Source organism: Amblyraja radiata, chromosome 3 (genome assembly GCF_010909765.2).
Source record: "Amblyraja radiata isolate CabotCenter1 chromosome 3, sAmbRad1.1.pri, whole genome shotgun sequence".
NCBI classification, from domain to species: Eukaryota; Metazoa; Chordata; class Chondrichthyes; order Rajiformes; family Rajidae; genus Amblyraja; species Amblyraja radiata.
In genome coordinates this window covers 89,281,949-89,298,046 of record NC_045958.1, presented here as the reverse complement: position 1 = coordinate 89,298,046, position 16,098 = coordinate 89,281,949, and the positions used below count along the sequence as shown (strand labels likewise).

Sequence of the window (16,098 nt, the reverse complement as noted above, 5' to 3'; positions counted from 1 at the left end):
GCTCAGGCTTCTTTGAGAAGTCCATTTCAATTCCTGATACATGTAATGCTTTCCTTGATTTTTGTCTCACAGTTTAATTTAGAGATACAGCGCAGAAACAGGCCCTTCAGCCTGCTGAGTCTTCGCCGACCAGCAATCCCCATGCACTAGCACTATCCTACACACTATGGACAATTTTCAATTTTAACAAAGCCAATTAACCTACAAACCTGTACATCTCTTTGGGGTGTGGGAGAAAACTGGAGCACCCAGAGAAAACCCACACGGTCATGGGGAGAACGTACAAACTCTGTACAGTCAGCACCCGTGGTCAGGATCAAACCCGGGTTTCTGGCGCTGTAAGGCAGTAACTCTACCGTTGCGCCAGCGTGCAGTTGTGACAACTGTCCGTTGGCTGCGGTCATCTCTTGATGCGCCCTGTGGAGTCCTTACCACATTGCTAGTTTAAGAGATCATATCTCTGCTGTTGTTTTGTCGAAGGAAGATTGTTTTTCCGTTTCTCTCTTTACTTATTTCAGTTGGAATGTTTGGCTTTGGCAACTGTGCAGCTGTTGGCAGTGTCATCCCGGGTTGTGCTAGTAATCTAATGATCCCTGACATTGGCCAAGTTCTGTTTGTGTGCTCCTTTTGCCTTTCTCAGAAGTGACAGCTGTTTTTACAGCATTTTCTGTCTGTTGGGTTGTGGTGACAGTGCATTTATTCCCATTTAGCCGCAAACCCTTTCACAAAAAGTTGTGGTCCTTGGCCGTTACAACCTCAGCTGGACAGTGTGTCTGCCAGACTTAACCTTTGGCTTGAAAACGCTGGCTTCAAAAAAAGGTTGCCTGAAGGTTATCTATTTAAGAAAGTTCAAAAAGTAAGAATTGACTGTCAGCAGATAGTTTTTGGACTTGGCTGCGAAAGGGTTTGCTGCTATGTTTTCAGTTAACGTGTTCAAAGTCTTATTATCGGTATTTCACCTTGAAGCTGTCCAGTTGGTTAATCCTAGTCAAGACTCAAGTGCAGCACAACCCTTTTTATTGAAACTATGGAACGTTACAACTAATAAAATGTAAAACGCTAAAAAACATGCTATTAGAAGAAACTATAAAATAAGCTAAATAGGTTATATGATAGCTAGTGCTGCCAAATATAACTCTAGCTTATGTTTAGAGATGGTTTATAGATACAGCATGGAAACGGGGCCTTCAGTCAACTGAGTCCACACTGACCATCGATCACCTGTTTCAAATGGAGATACAATGAACAGCAGATGCTGGAATCTTGAGCAAAACACTAAATTCTGAGTAATTCAATGCATCTGTGGAGTTAAATGGACAGATGGTGTTTTAGGTTAGGACCTTTCTTCAGACAACTATTCTCTCCATAGTTATCCTTTTAGTTTAAAGGTACAGCATGGAAACAAGCCCTTCGGCCCACTGAGTCCACGCCGTCCATCTATCACCCATTCACGCTAGTTTTGTTATCCCAATGTCTCATCTACTCCCTACACACTAGCGGCAATTTACAGAAGCCAATTTACTTACAAACCCGCTCGTCTATGGGATGTGGGAGGAAACCCACGTAGTCATAGGAAGAATGTGAATATCCACACAGATAAGCATCGAACCCGAGTCTCTGGAGTTGTGAGGCAGCTGCTCTACCAGCTCTGCCACTGTGCCTGTATTCCAACAATCTTACATTTTTAACTCTTACCCCAATATAAGTTCAGCTGCTATGTAATTAGCTCTATCTTTGATTGTGGGCACAACTTTGGTGATTGAGGGAAATAGTTCACCAACCCCGACTCAAGTTGATCAGACCTTTCCACTGCTTCTTTGCAAGTTGCCAAAGTTTGCTCCTACTCCTCCTACTCCTCCTACACAGATGCTGGTTTATACCAAAGATGGACACAAAGTGCTGGAGTAACTCAGAGGCTCAGGGAGCGGGTGGGTGTTCAGACCGAAGAAGGGTCCCAACCTGAACCATCACCGTATTCTTTTCCTCATGAGATGCTGTGTTACTGTGTCGATGTACCAAGGATTAGTGAACAGTTTGCAAAGTAAAACCCATGTCTGTATTGTAATATTAACAATCTTTGCATTTTTCATCTGATGTGCCACAAACATGATACCACCACAAACATGTTACAGTCGCAGAATGTCCTTAGTTCTTGTCTTGACTCTTCAAACTTCCTTGCAAATTTGGTAATCAGATTACATTTCACATCACGCTCCAGAATTATACCACTCGTACCTTCCATGCCTGTAGCATTAACAAACTGTATGGGTATTTCTCCATCTCTACTCTGTTCACATGTTCTCTTTCAATTTACAGGACTTTGATCTCACCATATTCTCCCTCAGATGTCTGATAGACCTTGTGTGACACTATGAATGGCTTTACCCCACTACATTCTTCTGCGTGCTTCGTCTGCTGGGCATTTCTTCTATAATTCATACAGATGGCCACAATATTTCTGCAATTTATTGTTGCTTTTTCTCCTTCTGTGACTCTGCTGCCCAACTCATCAACTCAGTTTTAGTCAGCTACGGGAATTGACGCAACTTCCTCGGTGTCTGTCAATGGGCGCTCCCTCAATCTGGGCATTTCCTGTTCCATGGACCATCTTGTTGTAGGTTAATGATTCCTTCAGATCTCCAAAGGTGCAATTTGTTCTGAACCCTTATCTGCCTTGAAGCCCAAGTAGTCGCAGTATCATCTGTTTTGTTCAATTTTGACCGCCACCATCAACTTGACATAAAAAATCCACTTTCCATTGCTTCCACTCATTTGTCTGATGATGAAGGTGACTATCTACTCTATCCTCCAGCATGCAAGTTGTGATGGACTGCAGTCAAGACTTTTGTTTCTGGTCATACATCTACCATGAGGTTTAAAAAAAAAGTTTTTAAATTAATGAGGTTATTTTGATCTAGTGTTGTTATCAGTGTGAAGTCTTATCGTGTACTTCCTTTATTTTGGTGATCCATGTAGCTTTTCACCAGAAGGTTGGCATTTTAAAGCCCCACCAATCCTAAAGCCCCACCACTCCTACATTTTAATATTACCATAGCTGACACTGTTATTTAATGGTATCTCCAGCAGCGATTCTTACTTTAAACAAAGTGCTATTTATCACTTTCTTTAGGTCTATTATTGAATAGTGTTCTAAAATTATCTCTGATCAGCTCATAAGTTTGCAGTGTGATTGTGCTGCCATATTGCAAAAGCCTCTTGGCAAATACCTGACGCTTCCAACTGTTCAACCTATGCAGATGTTAGATCAAGTCAAGAGTGCTTGATTGTCATATGTACCAAAAACTGAACAATTAAAGGCTTTTTTTCAGCAGTGTAACAGGTCTTGTAAACATGGTACACATCAGGAACATAATAAACAAAGAAAATCAATAAATTAAAAAAAACGTTATTAGTGCAAAACAAAAGCCCAAAGTTCCTGGTACAACCAAGATATTTCGTAGATTAGTTGGTGTTTGTAGTGTAGTGGAGGTCACAGTTTTCCCACTCCTGAAGATACCTTCTTCCCAATGGCAATCCCAAATTCCTTTTTTTGCATACAGATCAGTAAGGTTATTGCCATAGATAAATACAATCCCAGATTAAGATCAGAATCCATAGAAACACCCAATTGAGGCCATATGCAAGAGCCGTCAGGTTTTGATACTACAGGTATTTTCAAGTCCCAGCTGCAGCTGGCCATTAAGGACTGTTCCAGCCGTCGCCACGGCTCGGGTGCTGTGGGTAATAGTTGTGAAGTAGATGTTGGGCAAAATGGCTGGAAACCTAAGGTGCTGCCCCCCCCCCCCCCACGACTGACTGATCCCATGTGCATTATGGGAACTTTTATCTCTTCGTATAGTCTACCAATAAATAGCCAGCGCACACACACACAGCACCTCGACAATAAATTGAGTTGTAAAGACTTTCAGCAATTCTCTATTAGTGCTGCCCAAATTGCTTTTTTATTCCCTCAAGTAGTCCCCAAGGATTTGAGACTTTTGCAGCTGCTCACATTGTTTGCCTTGAACTATAAGGTTTATAAGATTTCTACAGATTTCTTTGTGGTTTTCGGCATCAGTTTAATAGGATTGTAAAAGGAGGCAATTGGTGATTTCGTTTTTTATGAAATACTGTTGTTAAAAAAAAATAGTTCAGTGCTATTTGCACTTGTCAATTAAAAATGGACTAATAATATTTTCATATTCCACAAAGTACCTTTTTAAATAAAATGTCACATTTTAATTATATATTTTTTGGGAGGTAGTGGTTTGACGTCAGGTCAAGATTAATAATGATAGAGGCGCCTGTGAACACTACTACATTGATGGTCTACTCTCTAATTGATAGTGGAAAAATAATGTATAAAATTATGAAAGGGATAGATAGGGTAGACACCAGAACCGTTTTGCGAGGTTGGAATTATCAAATATGAGAGGACATAGTTTAAGGTGACAGGAGTAACGTTTAAACGAGATGTGAGGGGCAATTTCTAGGTGGTTGGGTCAGAGAAGTAATTTGTTTTTGTTAAGGCTGGTAAATATTTATTTTTGTTCTGTTTGAGGTTATTCTTTCCATCTGGCTTCACATTTAAAACTCCCCAACACCACCCTCCTATAAGCTCAAGCAGTTTGAATATAAAACGATAATACATTTGCATGATTTGTGATTTGTTCTCAGTTTTCCAACAATATGCAAATGTTTCTCCAGCAAGCCTTTATTGCTGTTAAGGTGACAGTTTTGTGAAGGGCTTCTTTTTCCTCCAATTTTAGTTTTTTTTACAAAACTTCTGTCAAAGTCCCATTAGTACTAATTTCATTAAAAAAAAAGCAGGTTACATTAATATCAATGTGTTTTTACATCTGTTAATATTTGTTAGCTCTGTGTGTATTTAACAAGTATTCATTCCAACACACAGGTTTCAGATTTTCTGATTTAAGTAGATCAATCTGGGCTACATAACTTGCATTTGCTTCCAGCTATCCTTTTTACATTTGCAATTTAGTGTGTTTCCTACTTATAAATCATGCTGACATGCACATGTTTCAGCTTCCTCTGATTGAAGGCTGTGAAAAAATCTAAAGTAGCACAAAATACTTATTTTCCAAATGATAGCTGTCATTTATTTGCAATATAGAGAGGCCATGGAATAAAATGCAAGAGAAAAACATTTATCACGTTCAGATATCTGCCATTATTCATGCATTATTATCCACATTGCCAATTGAACACTGGAGTCCGAAAGTTATTTGAAAGCTCCAAGCGTTTAGAAAATTGAAGAACAAGGATTACATTTTGAGAGGTCCCTCAACATAAAATTGGTTTCCTCTAATTTAGAAGGTTTGGGACTGACATGATTGAAGTTTTCAAGGAAAACTTAGCAAGGCAAACTAAGGTTAGATGAAACAAAATCTTTTCTTGTGATTAGCTGGGTAGAAGGAGTCTGGGTGGTAGATAGTTATTCAGATTGGAGGCCTGGGCCCAATGGTGCACCGTAGGTGTGTAGGAAGGAACTGCAGATGCTGGTTTAAACCAAAGATAGACAAAGAGTGCTGGTGGAGTAACTGAGCGGGACAGGTAGCATCTCTGGAGAGAAGGAATGGGTGACATTTCGGGTCGAGAGCGTCTGAAGAAGGGTCTTGACCCGAAACGTTACTCCAGAACGTTCTTCGGTGCAATGCAGTTATTGGTACTGGGCCCCTTTGGCATATATATTAACAAATTGGATAAGAATGAAGGTAGCATGATTAGTAAGTTAGCGGATTACACCAAAATTGATGGGCAGTAAAGAAGGTTATGGCAGGATCTAGATTAACTGGGAAAGTGGGCAAAGGTTTGGCCACTTTATAGCCTTTCATCACAGTGGGAAACTTTGATTCCGCTATCGTGGATGTTTATGTCAAACTCTTTTGTGTATTGTGTTCTTTTTATTCGTATGGCTGTATAGTAACTCAAATTTCACTGTACCAATTAATGCATGTGACAATAAACGTGAACTTGAGAAGGAGGTGGAAATCTGACCACCGGGTGGCGCCGGACATGGCTGCCTCGCCAACAGCTTGTCTTGGCTTTTTCATCTTTTGCTGTTTTGGTCTGTGTTTACTTGTATGTTACTGAAAGCAAGGGTCAACATCATCAGGAAACTTGCAGGCAACAGCTGGGGATCCAATGCACACACCCTCTGTACCGCAAGTTTAGCCCTAGTCTACTCAACAGCGGGTTTTGCTCAACAGCTTGGGCTAATAGCTGCTACACCAAACGAGTTGACACTGTCGTTAACTCTGCAATGCGGGTCATCACAGGGACGCTTAAGTCAACACTTTTGCAGTGGTTCCCTGTCCTCTCTCATATCGCCCCTCCCAGTATGCGCAGAATGGAGAGGATGTTGAAAGATTGGCGCACCATCGAGGCTAACCCTGACCTTCCCATCCATGCTGACTTGAACAATCTGCCCAACATGCGCCTGAACCCTTCTGTTCTTCCGTTAAATCCCTGGAAGACTTTGACTCTAAGACTGAGTGGGGCAGAGCCTGGAAAGATGCCAACACCAACAACGGAGAGGTCATCACAGACCCCACAGTAAAACTACCCTGTTTTGGCCTCCATCGCAAGCAATGACTAACCCTGAACAGAATCCGCACCCTCCATGCAAGAACAGCCCATCATCAGCATAAGTGGGGGATGACAGACAGCCCTGCTTGTGACTGTGGACATCCAGACCAGACCATCCCACACATCATGAATGACTGCCCACTGAGGCTTTTCCCTGGGGGCATCAAAGCCATCCACCCAGTAACTGATGCTGTCCTGGCCAGGATGTCTACCTTTGATCTACAACTTTAGGCTGTACACACCATACGCAAGAAGACTTGTATGTTTTTAGTTTACTTTTAGTTTTTATATTATGTGGGGGTTGGGGGAAACCTTTTTTATCTCTTTTCTTGACGGGGATGCGACTTTTTCATCATATCTCCGTCTGCACTGCGGCTTTAACATCATGGAGCTGGTGGTCCCTTTGTTAGGGATCGACTGCGGGAGCTCCAACCGCAGGAGCTTCGACCGCCCCGATCGTGGTAGCTTCTATCGCCCTGATGCGGGAGCTTCCGTCGCCGACTGCGGGAGCTATGATCGCCCCGACTGTGAGGTTGCCGTAAAAACAAGATGGACGTGCTGCCTGCACTGGTGAGGACTCGGAGGGAGTGCCGTGAGTGCAGTGATCTCAGTGTTTTGCAGGGACGTCGCTCCATGAGGACATCTCGGAATCTAGTGCGAGTGTGGACGGCTTTCTGACTGTTCGGGCGGACAGAGAGAATGCAGAGAGAGTGACAGCGGTTGGTACAACTCTGGTCACATCACGGTGAAGGAGCGTGTGTGTGGCCCGGACATTGAACTGATGGCTGTGGGTCTCCGCTTATGCTGTGTGCCCTGGGGTTTCTCATACGCCATTGTGGCTGTTGAAGTTTATGTTTAATTTTTATGTGGTTATGTATTTTGTTGCTTTTTTGTATGACTGTTGGCCAATCAAATTCCTTGTATGTTTACATACTTGGCTAGTAAATTAATTACAATTAATAAATCACTGACTATGGCTGAAATCATGAAATTATTGTATTTTATCTGAAAATTTCAGAGGTATGTTGGATTTTATCTTCCACCTAAGTGCAAGTCATGAACATACATCAAGAAAAATAGTCCATTACTGACATCTGGAAAAAAAATCACTTGTGGATATTTCGCAGTCCAAGAAACCATCTTTCACTACTACAAATTGCTTTTACAGATCATTTATTCCACAGCCCTCATCAAGATCCACCATCTTGATGGTCCATTCTTTTGAAAATACCACATCCAATTGCATTTCCTTTTGACCCATTCTGTTATCTCATTAAAAAAAATCATTGAGATAGTTAAAGAGGATTTTCCTTCAACAAACCCTAAACACGATTTGCCTTATTTATTGCAGGGTATACCTCAACTACCGTGTGCCAAAGCTCTCTACAACTATGAAGGAAAGGAGCCTGGTGATCTCAAGTTCAATAAAGGTGACATTATTATCCTACGAAGACAAGTGGATGAGAATTGGTATCATGGGGAAGTCAATGGTGTCCATGGATTTTTCCCCACCAATTTTGTTCAGATCATTAAATCGTTACCTCAGCCTCCGCCACAGTGCAAAGCACTTTATGACTTTGAAGTGAAAGACAAGGAAGCAGACAAAGACTGCTTACCTTTCTCAAAGGTGAGAGCCTCCTTTTCTATTTCCACTGATCCTAGTTTGTTGCAGCGTCTAAATGGAATTGTGCCTCGTCTATTCTAATGCCTATCACTAGATAGCAATCAAAATAGTTGATCAATCCTGCATTTTACTTGAGTCATAGAGTCCTAGGTTTAGGTTTAGTATTGTCACGTGCACAAAGGTACAGTGAAAAGGTTATTTTGCATGCCATCCAAATAGATCAGATATACCGTAAATATTATGCAATCACGCTAAACTCAAGTTCAGTAGATCGAGCAAAGGGAAAGATGGAGAGTGCAAAATATAGTTCTCAGCATTGTAGCTTATCAGTTCCATAGGCAAAGTCCAGTGTCTACAATAGGGTGGAATTGCACTGTACCCTTGCTTATGGAAGGGGCATTCAGAAGCCTGATAACAGATGCGGAAATAAAAAGTGGTGGTGCATGCTTTCATACATCTGTATCTTCTGCCCAATGGGAGTGGAGAAGAAGAAATGACTGGGTGGGACAAGTCTTTGATTGTGTTGGTTGCTTTTCCCAGGCAACGTGAAGTGTGGATGGATTCAATGGTAGAAAGTCTGTTCTGTGCGATGGACTGACATCTTCAACTGACTGTACAACATGAAAACAGACCCTATTGCCCACCTTGTCTGTGCTGACCAATTTGGCATATTGGGTAGTCCCATTGGCCTGCATTTTGCCCATAATGTACTAAACCCATCCTATCCATATATCTGTGCAAATGTCTTTGAAAATTTATAATTGTAACTGCTTCAATCGCTTCCTCTGGCAGCTGTTTCCAGATATGGACTACCCTCTGAGTGAAAAAGGTACCCCCAGGGTTCCACTTAAATCTCTCACCTTAAGCTTATGCCCTCTAGTTTTAGAATCCTCTACCCTGGGAAAACAGACCGTGAGCTGTAAGTTTCATGTGTTATAAAATGCTGCCCCATACTTGTCGTGCAATGTGCAGCTTTGTGATAGATTTTATTTATTTTGTGAAAAAAGGATTGTTGGTTTTCGTGGTAAACTAGCAACTTTCTCTCACTTCAGGATGATATCTTGACAGTGATACGCAGAGTGGATGAAAACTGGGCTGAAGGAATGTTGGGAGACAAGATAGGAATATTCCCCATTTCATATGTTGAGGTGAGTGTTTTTTTCAGTAGCTAGGACGTCCATTAGTAAATATTCCGTTTGCATCTTAAACCGGAAAATGAAGGATTTGATTCTTAGTCAAGGTACTAAAATGGTTCGAGGCTTTAGTTCAGTTTAGTTTAGAGATAAAGCAAGGACTCAGCCCATTAGGCTCACCGAGTCTACGCAGACCATCGATCACTTGTTCACACGACTTCTATGTTATCCCACTTTTTCATCTACATTGGGGCCAATTTACAGTAGCCTATTATCCGACAAACCCACATGTCTTCGGGCCAAAACCCATGCAGTCACAGGGAGACTGTCCATCCGAGGTCAGCATCGAATAAAGGTCTCTGGCTCTGTGCAGCAGTAGCTCTACCAGCTGTGCCACTGTGCCACCCTAAAGGGTGGGGTAGGATTGTGTGTTGGGGGTCAGGACTTCATGAGCTCAGGAATCAATGAGATCTAGGTGGCGGGATCAAGGGTTTGGAAGCGGAGGGTCAGTGGGTTTATTTGAGTTAAGGCCAACTTTAGTTATTTAGCAAAGGTGGACAGGAAAGAACTGTTTAAATGTGCATCAATCTTGGCATAATGGGAACATTCAAGATGGAAATTCAAGGGGTACAAGGTAAATATGTTCCAAAAGGGAAACCTTGGATTTCACCCCTGCTGCGCCACTGTACTGTCGCTTGTGGTGAGGAGTCTGTTTGTCTTACCAAGTAGAACTTTTACTGCAGCAGCTTTTTGCATTTTTCTCAGTCACACCACTCCAAGAGCTGGCATTCAGACTCCAGTTAGGGGTTAACGCTGATCATGTGAGACAGCTGGGATGAGCTTGTTTCTGTGCATCACACCAGTCAGCATGTGACTTTATTCATGTTATTCCTGTCTGCTTGGGACCACAGTCACGACAGCAGTAAAAGTAGGGCAGACAAGTACTTATTAAATTCAGTTCATTGAAACATAGCTTTATCTACTTTATATTCAGTCAAATGCATTTTCAAGCATGAATTATTCAGCGTTGGGGGATGTAACTATATTAACTTTGTGATAAAGTATGAGTTTGACAACTGTTCCTTAATTTGGTTCATTTATCTGGTTCGATCTTTATGCCTTTGTCCTTCAGCACTTCCACCATTGCAAATTCGAGCGCCACCTAAAATCTTCATTGTTGATGCTCCTGTCATCTCTGAATCATAATTCAAATTTGGCTTGGAATTTCTGTGGGTCCTGTTCTGATGGAAGAAACTTTGTGGGCTCAAATGACCATTAAAGCTGGACAAATGCTCCATGTGGCAGAGGGAATTGTCTGAATTGTCATCTTCAGCACACACCTTAAACAAAGTCTTCATTTTCCCTCATGAGTGAACACAGAACACCTGACAGCGTTATTCTAAAGGAGAGCAGATGAATGCTGTTGGTTTCTTGGCTAATATGTCTGTTAATCAATTATCATCTGGCCATTATTATTTTACTGGAATTAAACCCTGACTAATGGATTAATGGATCGTATGCTCAGCACTTAGTTCCAAATTCAACTTTTAACATACTCTGAGATAGCTTAATCATCCAAAAATTGGGATTGTTTATCCTGTTACCTGCCATACATTTCTTTACCTCTTCCTCCCCCTTCTGTCCCTTGGTCAGGCACAATATGTCCCGGATCCTTAACCTACTGCATTCCACTCCCCTCTCCCCAACAAACCTCCCTGACGTACGCGCACAAACACGCGCGCACACTTCCTTTGACCTGCTTGCTCCCACCTCATCTGGATCAACCAGCTCCCGTAAAAAATTGCCATCACAAACATTAAAATAATCTACCTTTTGTATCCATATATGTATTATTTTACTTTCATTAAGGTGCATAGGCTTAAGTCTGAAGAAGGGTCTCGACCTGAAACATCATCTATTCCTCTTCCCCAAAGATGCTGCCTGACCCGCTGAGTTACTCCAGCTTTTTGTGTCTATCTTTGGTATAAACCAGCATTTGCGGTTCCTTCCTACACATTAGGTTTATTATTGTCAGCTATACTGAGGTACAAGGGAAAGGTTTGTTTTGCATGCTATCCGATCAGATAATACTATACATTAATAAAATCAGGTCAAACTCAAGTACAATAGGTAGAGCAAAGGGGAAGAAACACAGTGCAGAATATTGTTCTGAGCATTGTAGTTCACCAGTTCCATTGACAAAGTCCAACATCCACCATTGGGTGGATAGAGGTGAATCAGACAGTACCCAGCAAAAGGGAAGATAGAGTGCAGAATATAGTTCAAAGCATTTGTAGCGCATCAGTTCCATAGACAAAGTCCAACGTTGCAATGGGGTAGAGGTAAATCGGATAGTACCCAGCAAATGGGAAGATACAGAGTGCAGAAAATAGTTTGCAGCATTGTTGCGCACCAGGGCATAGGTGTATATTTATGAAATAGTGTTGCTTGGTGAGTTATGTCAAAATGCTCAACCAAAAACTCATCCTGCATGTTAGTTCACAACTTTTGTGTGCTAATTCAGTGTTACAGCATTAAAAAATGTTGCTCAAATGTCATTATCATTCTGGTGTGGGAAGCTGCAGAAGCGTTAATAGCACCAACTTTAGTTAATATTGCTCATAGTGATACTGCAAAGTAGCAGAAAGGGTTTCCAATTAATTCAGACTGCACTTAAAACAAAATAAAGCTGAGCACTGACTTTCATCTATTCATTTCATAGATATTCAGCACAGATGGTAGTTTAAAAAAAATTAACAGGAGTTTTGTTGTTAATTGTTCTTTCATGTATAAATTAATTCATTTATAACCGCAGGGGTGTGGGATACTATAAAAGGATATGCAGATTTTTATTTTTCTGAAGTTTGGGAATATTTTTTTTGTTTTTGTATTTCTAGTTCAACTCAACAGCCAAACAGTTGATTCAGCTGGACAAACCTTCAGCCTCCCCGGCAGGAGGTGGCGATTCAGGAGAAGGAAGCAGCAACACCTCGGGGGCAACTCAGAGCAACACTGGCCAGAAGCCCGCAGACATCACCAAGAAGAACACAAAAAAACGGCATTCGTTCACCTCACTCACCATGTCCAACAAAGCATCCCAGTCGTCTCAAAACCGCCACTCCATGGAGATCAGCCCCCCTGTCCTGATAAGCTCCAGTAACCCGACTGCTGCCGCTCGCATTAGTGAGTTGGGTGGACTCTCCTGCAGTGCTCCTTCTCAGGTAACTCAACGTTATCTTGCACTAATGCATTGCCGTCTTGAGCATTTGACGACACTGGGCTTGTACTCGACGGAGTTTAGAAGAATGAGGGGGAACTCATTGAAACTTACCGAATAGTGGAAGGTCTGGATTGAGTGGATATGGAGAGGATTTTCCCACTAGTGGGAGAGTCTAGGACCAGAGGGCACAGCCTCAGAATAAAAGGACGTATCTTTAGAAAGATGTGGAGGAATTTCTTTAGTCAGAGGGTGGTGAATCTGGAATTTATTGCCTGTGGGGGCTACCAATAGATATTTTTAAGGTGGCGATTGACAAGTTCTTGATTAGTAAGGGTATCAGGGGTTATGGAGAGAAGGCAGAAGAATGGGGTTGAGAGGGAAAGATAGATCAACCATTATTGAATGGCAGAGTAAATTTGATGGGCCGAATGGCCTAATTCTGCTTCTACAACTTATGAACTTTATCCTGTATCTGTACACTGTGGACGGCTTGATTGTAATCCTGTAGTCTTTTCACTGAGCAGCATGCAACAAAACAGCTTTTAGTTGTACCTTGGTATAGCAATGTTACAAAATTTTGAGATTTAAAAAATCAAGTCTGTAATTTATCCCATCAGATAAAGCATAAAAATAAGTTTAATTTGACACCTAATTCACTTTCATATCTCAAGTATTTAAAAAGTTATGGCCATTTTCATACTCGGAAATGAGCATCTTGTTCCCTATTGATTTTCTATGGGCATAACAAAAAAGTTGTGATCGTGAACAGTCAAAAGCCCATAACTTTCTTAAAAATTAAGAGAACTGAATGAAATTTTCAGTTATCATAGATTGAAGCATTCTGAAACAAATATAAAATAATCTTACTTGGATGACCTGAAATTAAAGCATATAATTAGTTAGTTACCTAATTGTAGCTAATTTCAGACTTCAATTACTAGATCTAAACATCTATCCATTTCTTAATAAATGATTAACATTTTTAAATAGCCTAAATGTCCAAATAATATTCACAAATAATTCACAATAAAACATGATTTTTAAATCTCATTTACATTAATTTATAGACCAAATGGAAGGAATTTAGTGTTTAATTGCTGTAAATAAATGCCCATTTAAATCAGCTTTCCAGTGGGTCCCTGTGGAACGCGCTGGTTTAGAACGTTCACATTGCGGTAGATTTGTGCCCCAAATGCCGAGAAAAATACTGCGCGATATAATGGGCCCAAATTGAACTACTCGCAATATTAAACTTAGTATAAAGGGATCTTTAGAAGCCCTTTTGAATGTAAAAATATACAGTCTAACTTCTGTGGTTTGCTTTATGAGACCCTGCGGTTGCTGTCGGGCGCGGGTTTAGAGATTGATTTTTAAACTACTATAACTATTATTCAAGGCCTTTAAACCTAATAATAGCTTTTGCGACGGGGTCTTCCAGCGATTTTTCGTTAATAATTAACTAGGCTGAACATTTTCGATTTGAACAGCCTAGAGAAAATCGCGTTTTAAACCCGCCCCCTCTAAACGGCGCCAAAATCGCGCACACACGCAGCGGCAGATTTTCAAAGACGCTTCAGGTAGGCTTTGCAACATACCTACTTGGTACACGTGACAATAATAGACTAAAATGAACTAAACTGTAAGATTATGAAGGTAGACACAAAATGCTGAAGTAACTCAGCAGGTCTGGCAGTATCTCTGAAGAAAAAGAATAGGTGACATTTCGGGTCGGAACCCTTCTGCAGACTTTTGTTACCAGGTAACTAGTATCAACTTTACTATTGTGTAGGAAGGAAGTGCAGACGCTGGTTTAAACCAAAGATCGACACAAAAAGCTGGAGTAACTAAGCAGAACAGGCAGCATCTCTTGAGAGAAGGAATGGGTGACATTTTGGGTCGAGGGTCTCGACCTGAAACATCACCCGTTAACTCCAGTATTACTGGATACTAAATGGAACTGCTGCAATCTTAAACTTTAAAATATACAATCAAATTATAGTATAATTGTGTATGAAGGCCCCTGGGGAAAGAGTAGACCGTATGAGAGTAATTAGAACTTCTTTCAAAGCCACATTAGATTGAATATCTTCCTTTAGTGCTGTGTGTTTTTGTGATGTAACTGTTTACAGCAGGCTGCAAACTTTCTTTTCTTGTCATATTTTTCTACCACATTGCTTTTTCTATTTTCTCACTGTAATCTTGAGTCTTTGCAATGCCTGTGAAATCTTAGGTTCGTCATTAGAACATAGAACATGGAAAAGTACAACACAGGAAACGGCCCTTCGGCCCACAGTGGGAGCTTGTCAACTCAATCAAAATCTCTCATCATTTGGAATCTCTCTATTAAGTCGGCTCTAAGCTTTCTTTTCTCTTACAAATCTTGTTATGTACAGATTTGTGTTTCTGGAATTTTGAAGATTGGTTGCAATTCCAAAATACATAGATCATAGAACAATACAACACAGGAACAGGCCTTTTGACCCACAGTGTCTGTACCGAACATGATGCCAAGTTAAACTAACCTCATCTGCCCGCTCATTATCCATACCGTTCCATTCACAGCCCATGCAGGGGCCTATCTGAAAGCCTCTTAAACATGACTATTGTATCTGCCTTCACCACAACACATGGCAGTGCGTTCCAGGTACCCACCACATAAATTATTTATATACTCATGTTCTCAGCATGCTTTGATTGCCAGTGTAAACAATGACTTCCATTGTATTTGCCCCTGCTGACAATTATGGAAAATAGCTATGGGAAAGGTAAATGATATTGAATAGATCGCACCAGTTTAAGTATTGAACTCTTTTGTTTAACTGAGGCATCCAGTAAGAAATATTTCTTGTAGAAACAAAGAATCGCAGGTGTAATTTATACCAAAGCTAGACACAGGGTGCTGGAGTAACTCAGCGGGTTAGGCGACATCTCTGGAGAAAATATTTTGTCAGGACCCTTCCGACCCGAAACGTCACGCATCCTTGTTTCTCCAGAGATGCTGCCTGACCTGCTAAGTTACTGCAGCACTTTATGTCTAACTTTAGAAATATTTCTTGATGTGTTTGATGCTGGCAATGCTGCTTTCAGAAGCCATGCCTCATTACGTGGAATGTTGAACTGTCCGCTCGCCATCCTGCTATCATCTATGTGGGGATGACCCTATCGTGGTGGCAACAGGTAGAAAATTGCAGAATGGAGAGAAGATGAATTTAAAAAAAACATCAGAAAGGTTTGTGACTTGCAGGTGACCGAGTTCATGTAGCCTGGTTGCTTTTGCTATTTTTGGTGATGGAAGCTGCATTGAGGTATGGCACTTTTGAAGTTTTGCTAACTTGCTTCAGAGCATCATGCAGATCACAGTGCACTAGTGTCTGGTGAATGGCAGTCATGTGTATTAACTTCAAATGTAGTGGTGATATAAGGAGAGTTGCTTTATCTGTGAGAACGGTAACTATACCTTCCCGGAATTCCCAGGCAAATGACGAGTATTCCATCATTAGAAAATAAGAAAT

General features: G+C 41.1%; 1 protein-coding gene across 3 annotated transcripts in view; it reads left to right on the top strand.

Annotated features, from left to right (window-relative positions):
- Positions 1 to 16,098, top strand: part of sh3rf1 (SH3 domain containing ring finger 1) — a 177,170-nt gene that overhangs the window by 98,311 nt on the left and 62,761 nt on the right. For all 3 annotated transcript variants that reach the window (XR_004411453.1, XM_033018289.1, XM_033018288.1), the window contains exons 3-5: positions 7,961 to 8,236; positions 9,286 to 9,381; positions 12,264 to 12,587. Coding sequence is in view for 2 of the 3 variants with exons in the window: in XM_033018289.1 (XP_032874180.1) it covers positions 7,961 to 8,236; positions 9,286 to 9,381; positions 12,264 to 12,587 (696 nt within the window). In the remaining variant the exon portion in view is untranslated. The remainder of the gene's footprint in view (positions 1 to 7,960; positions 8,237 to 9,285; positions 9,382 to 12,263; positions 12,588 to 16,098) is intronic.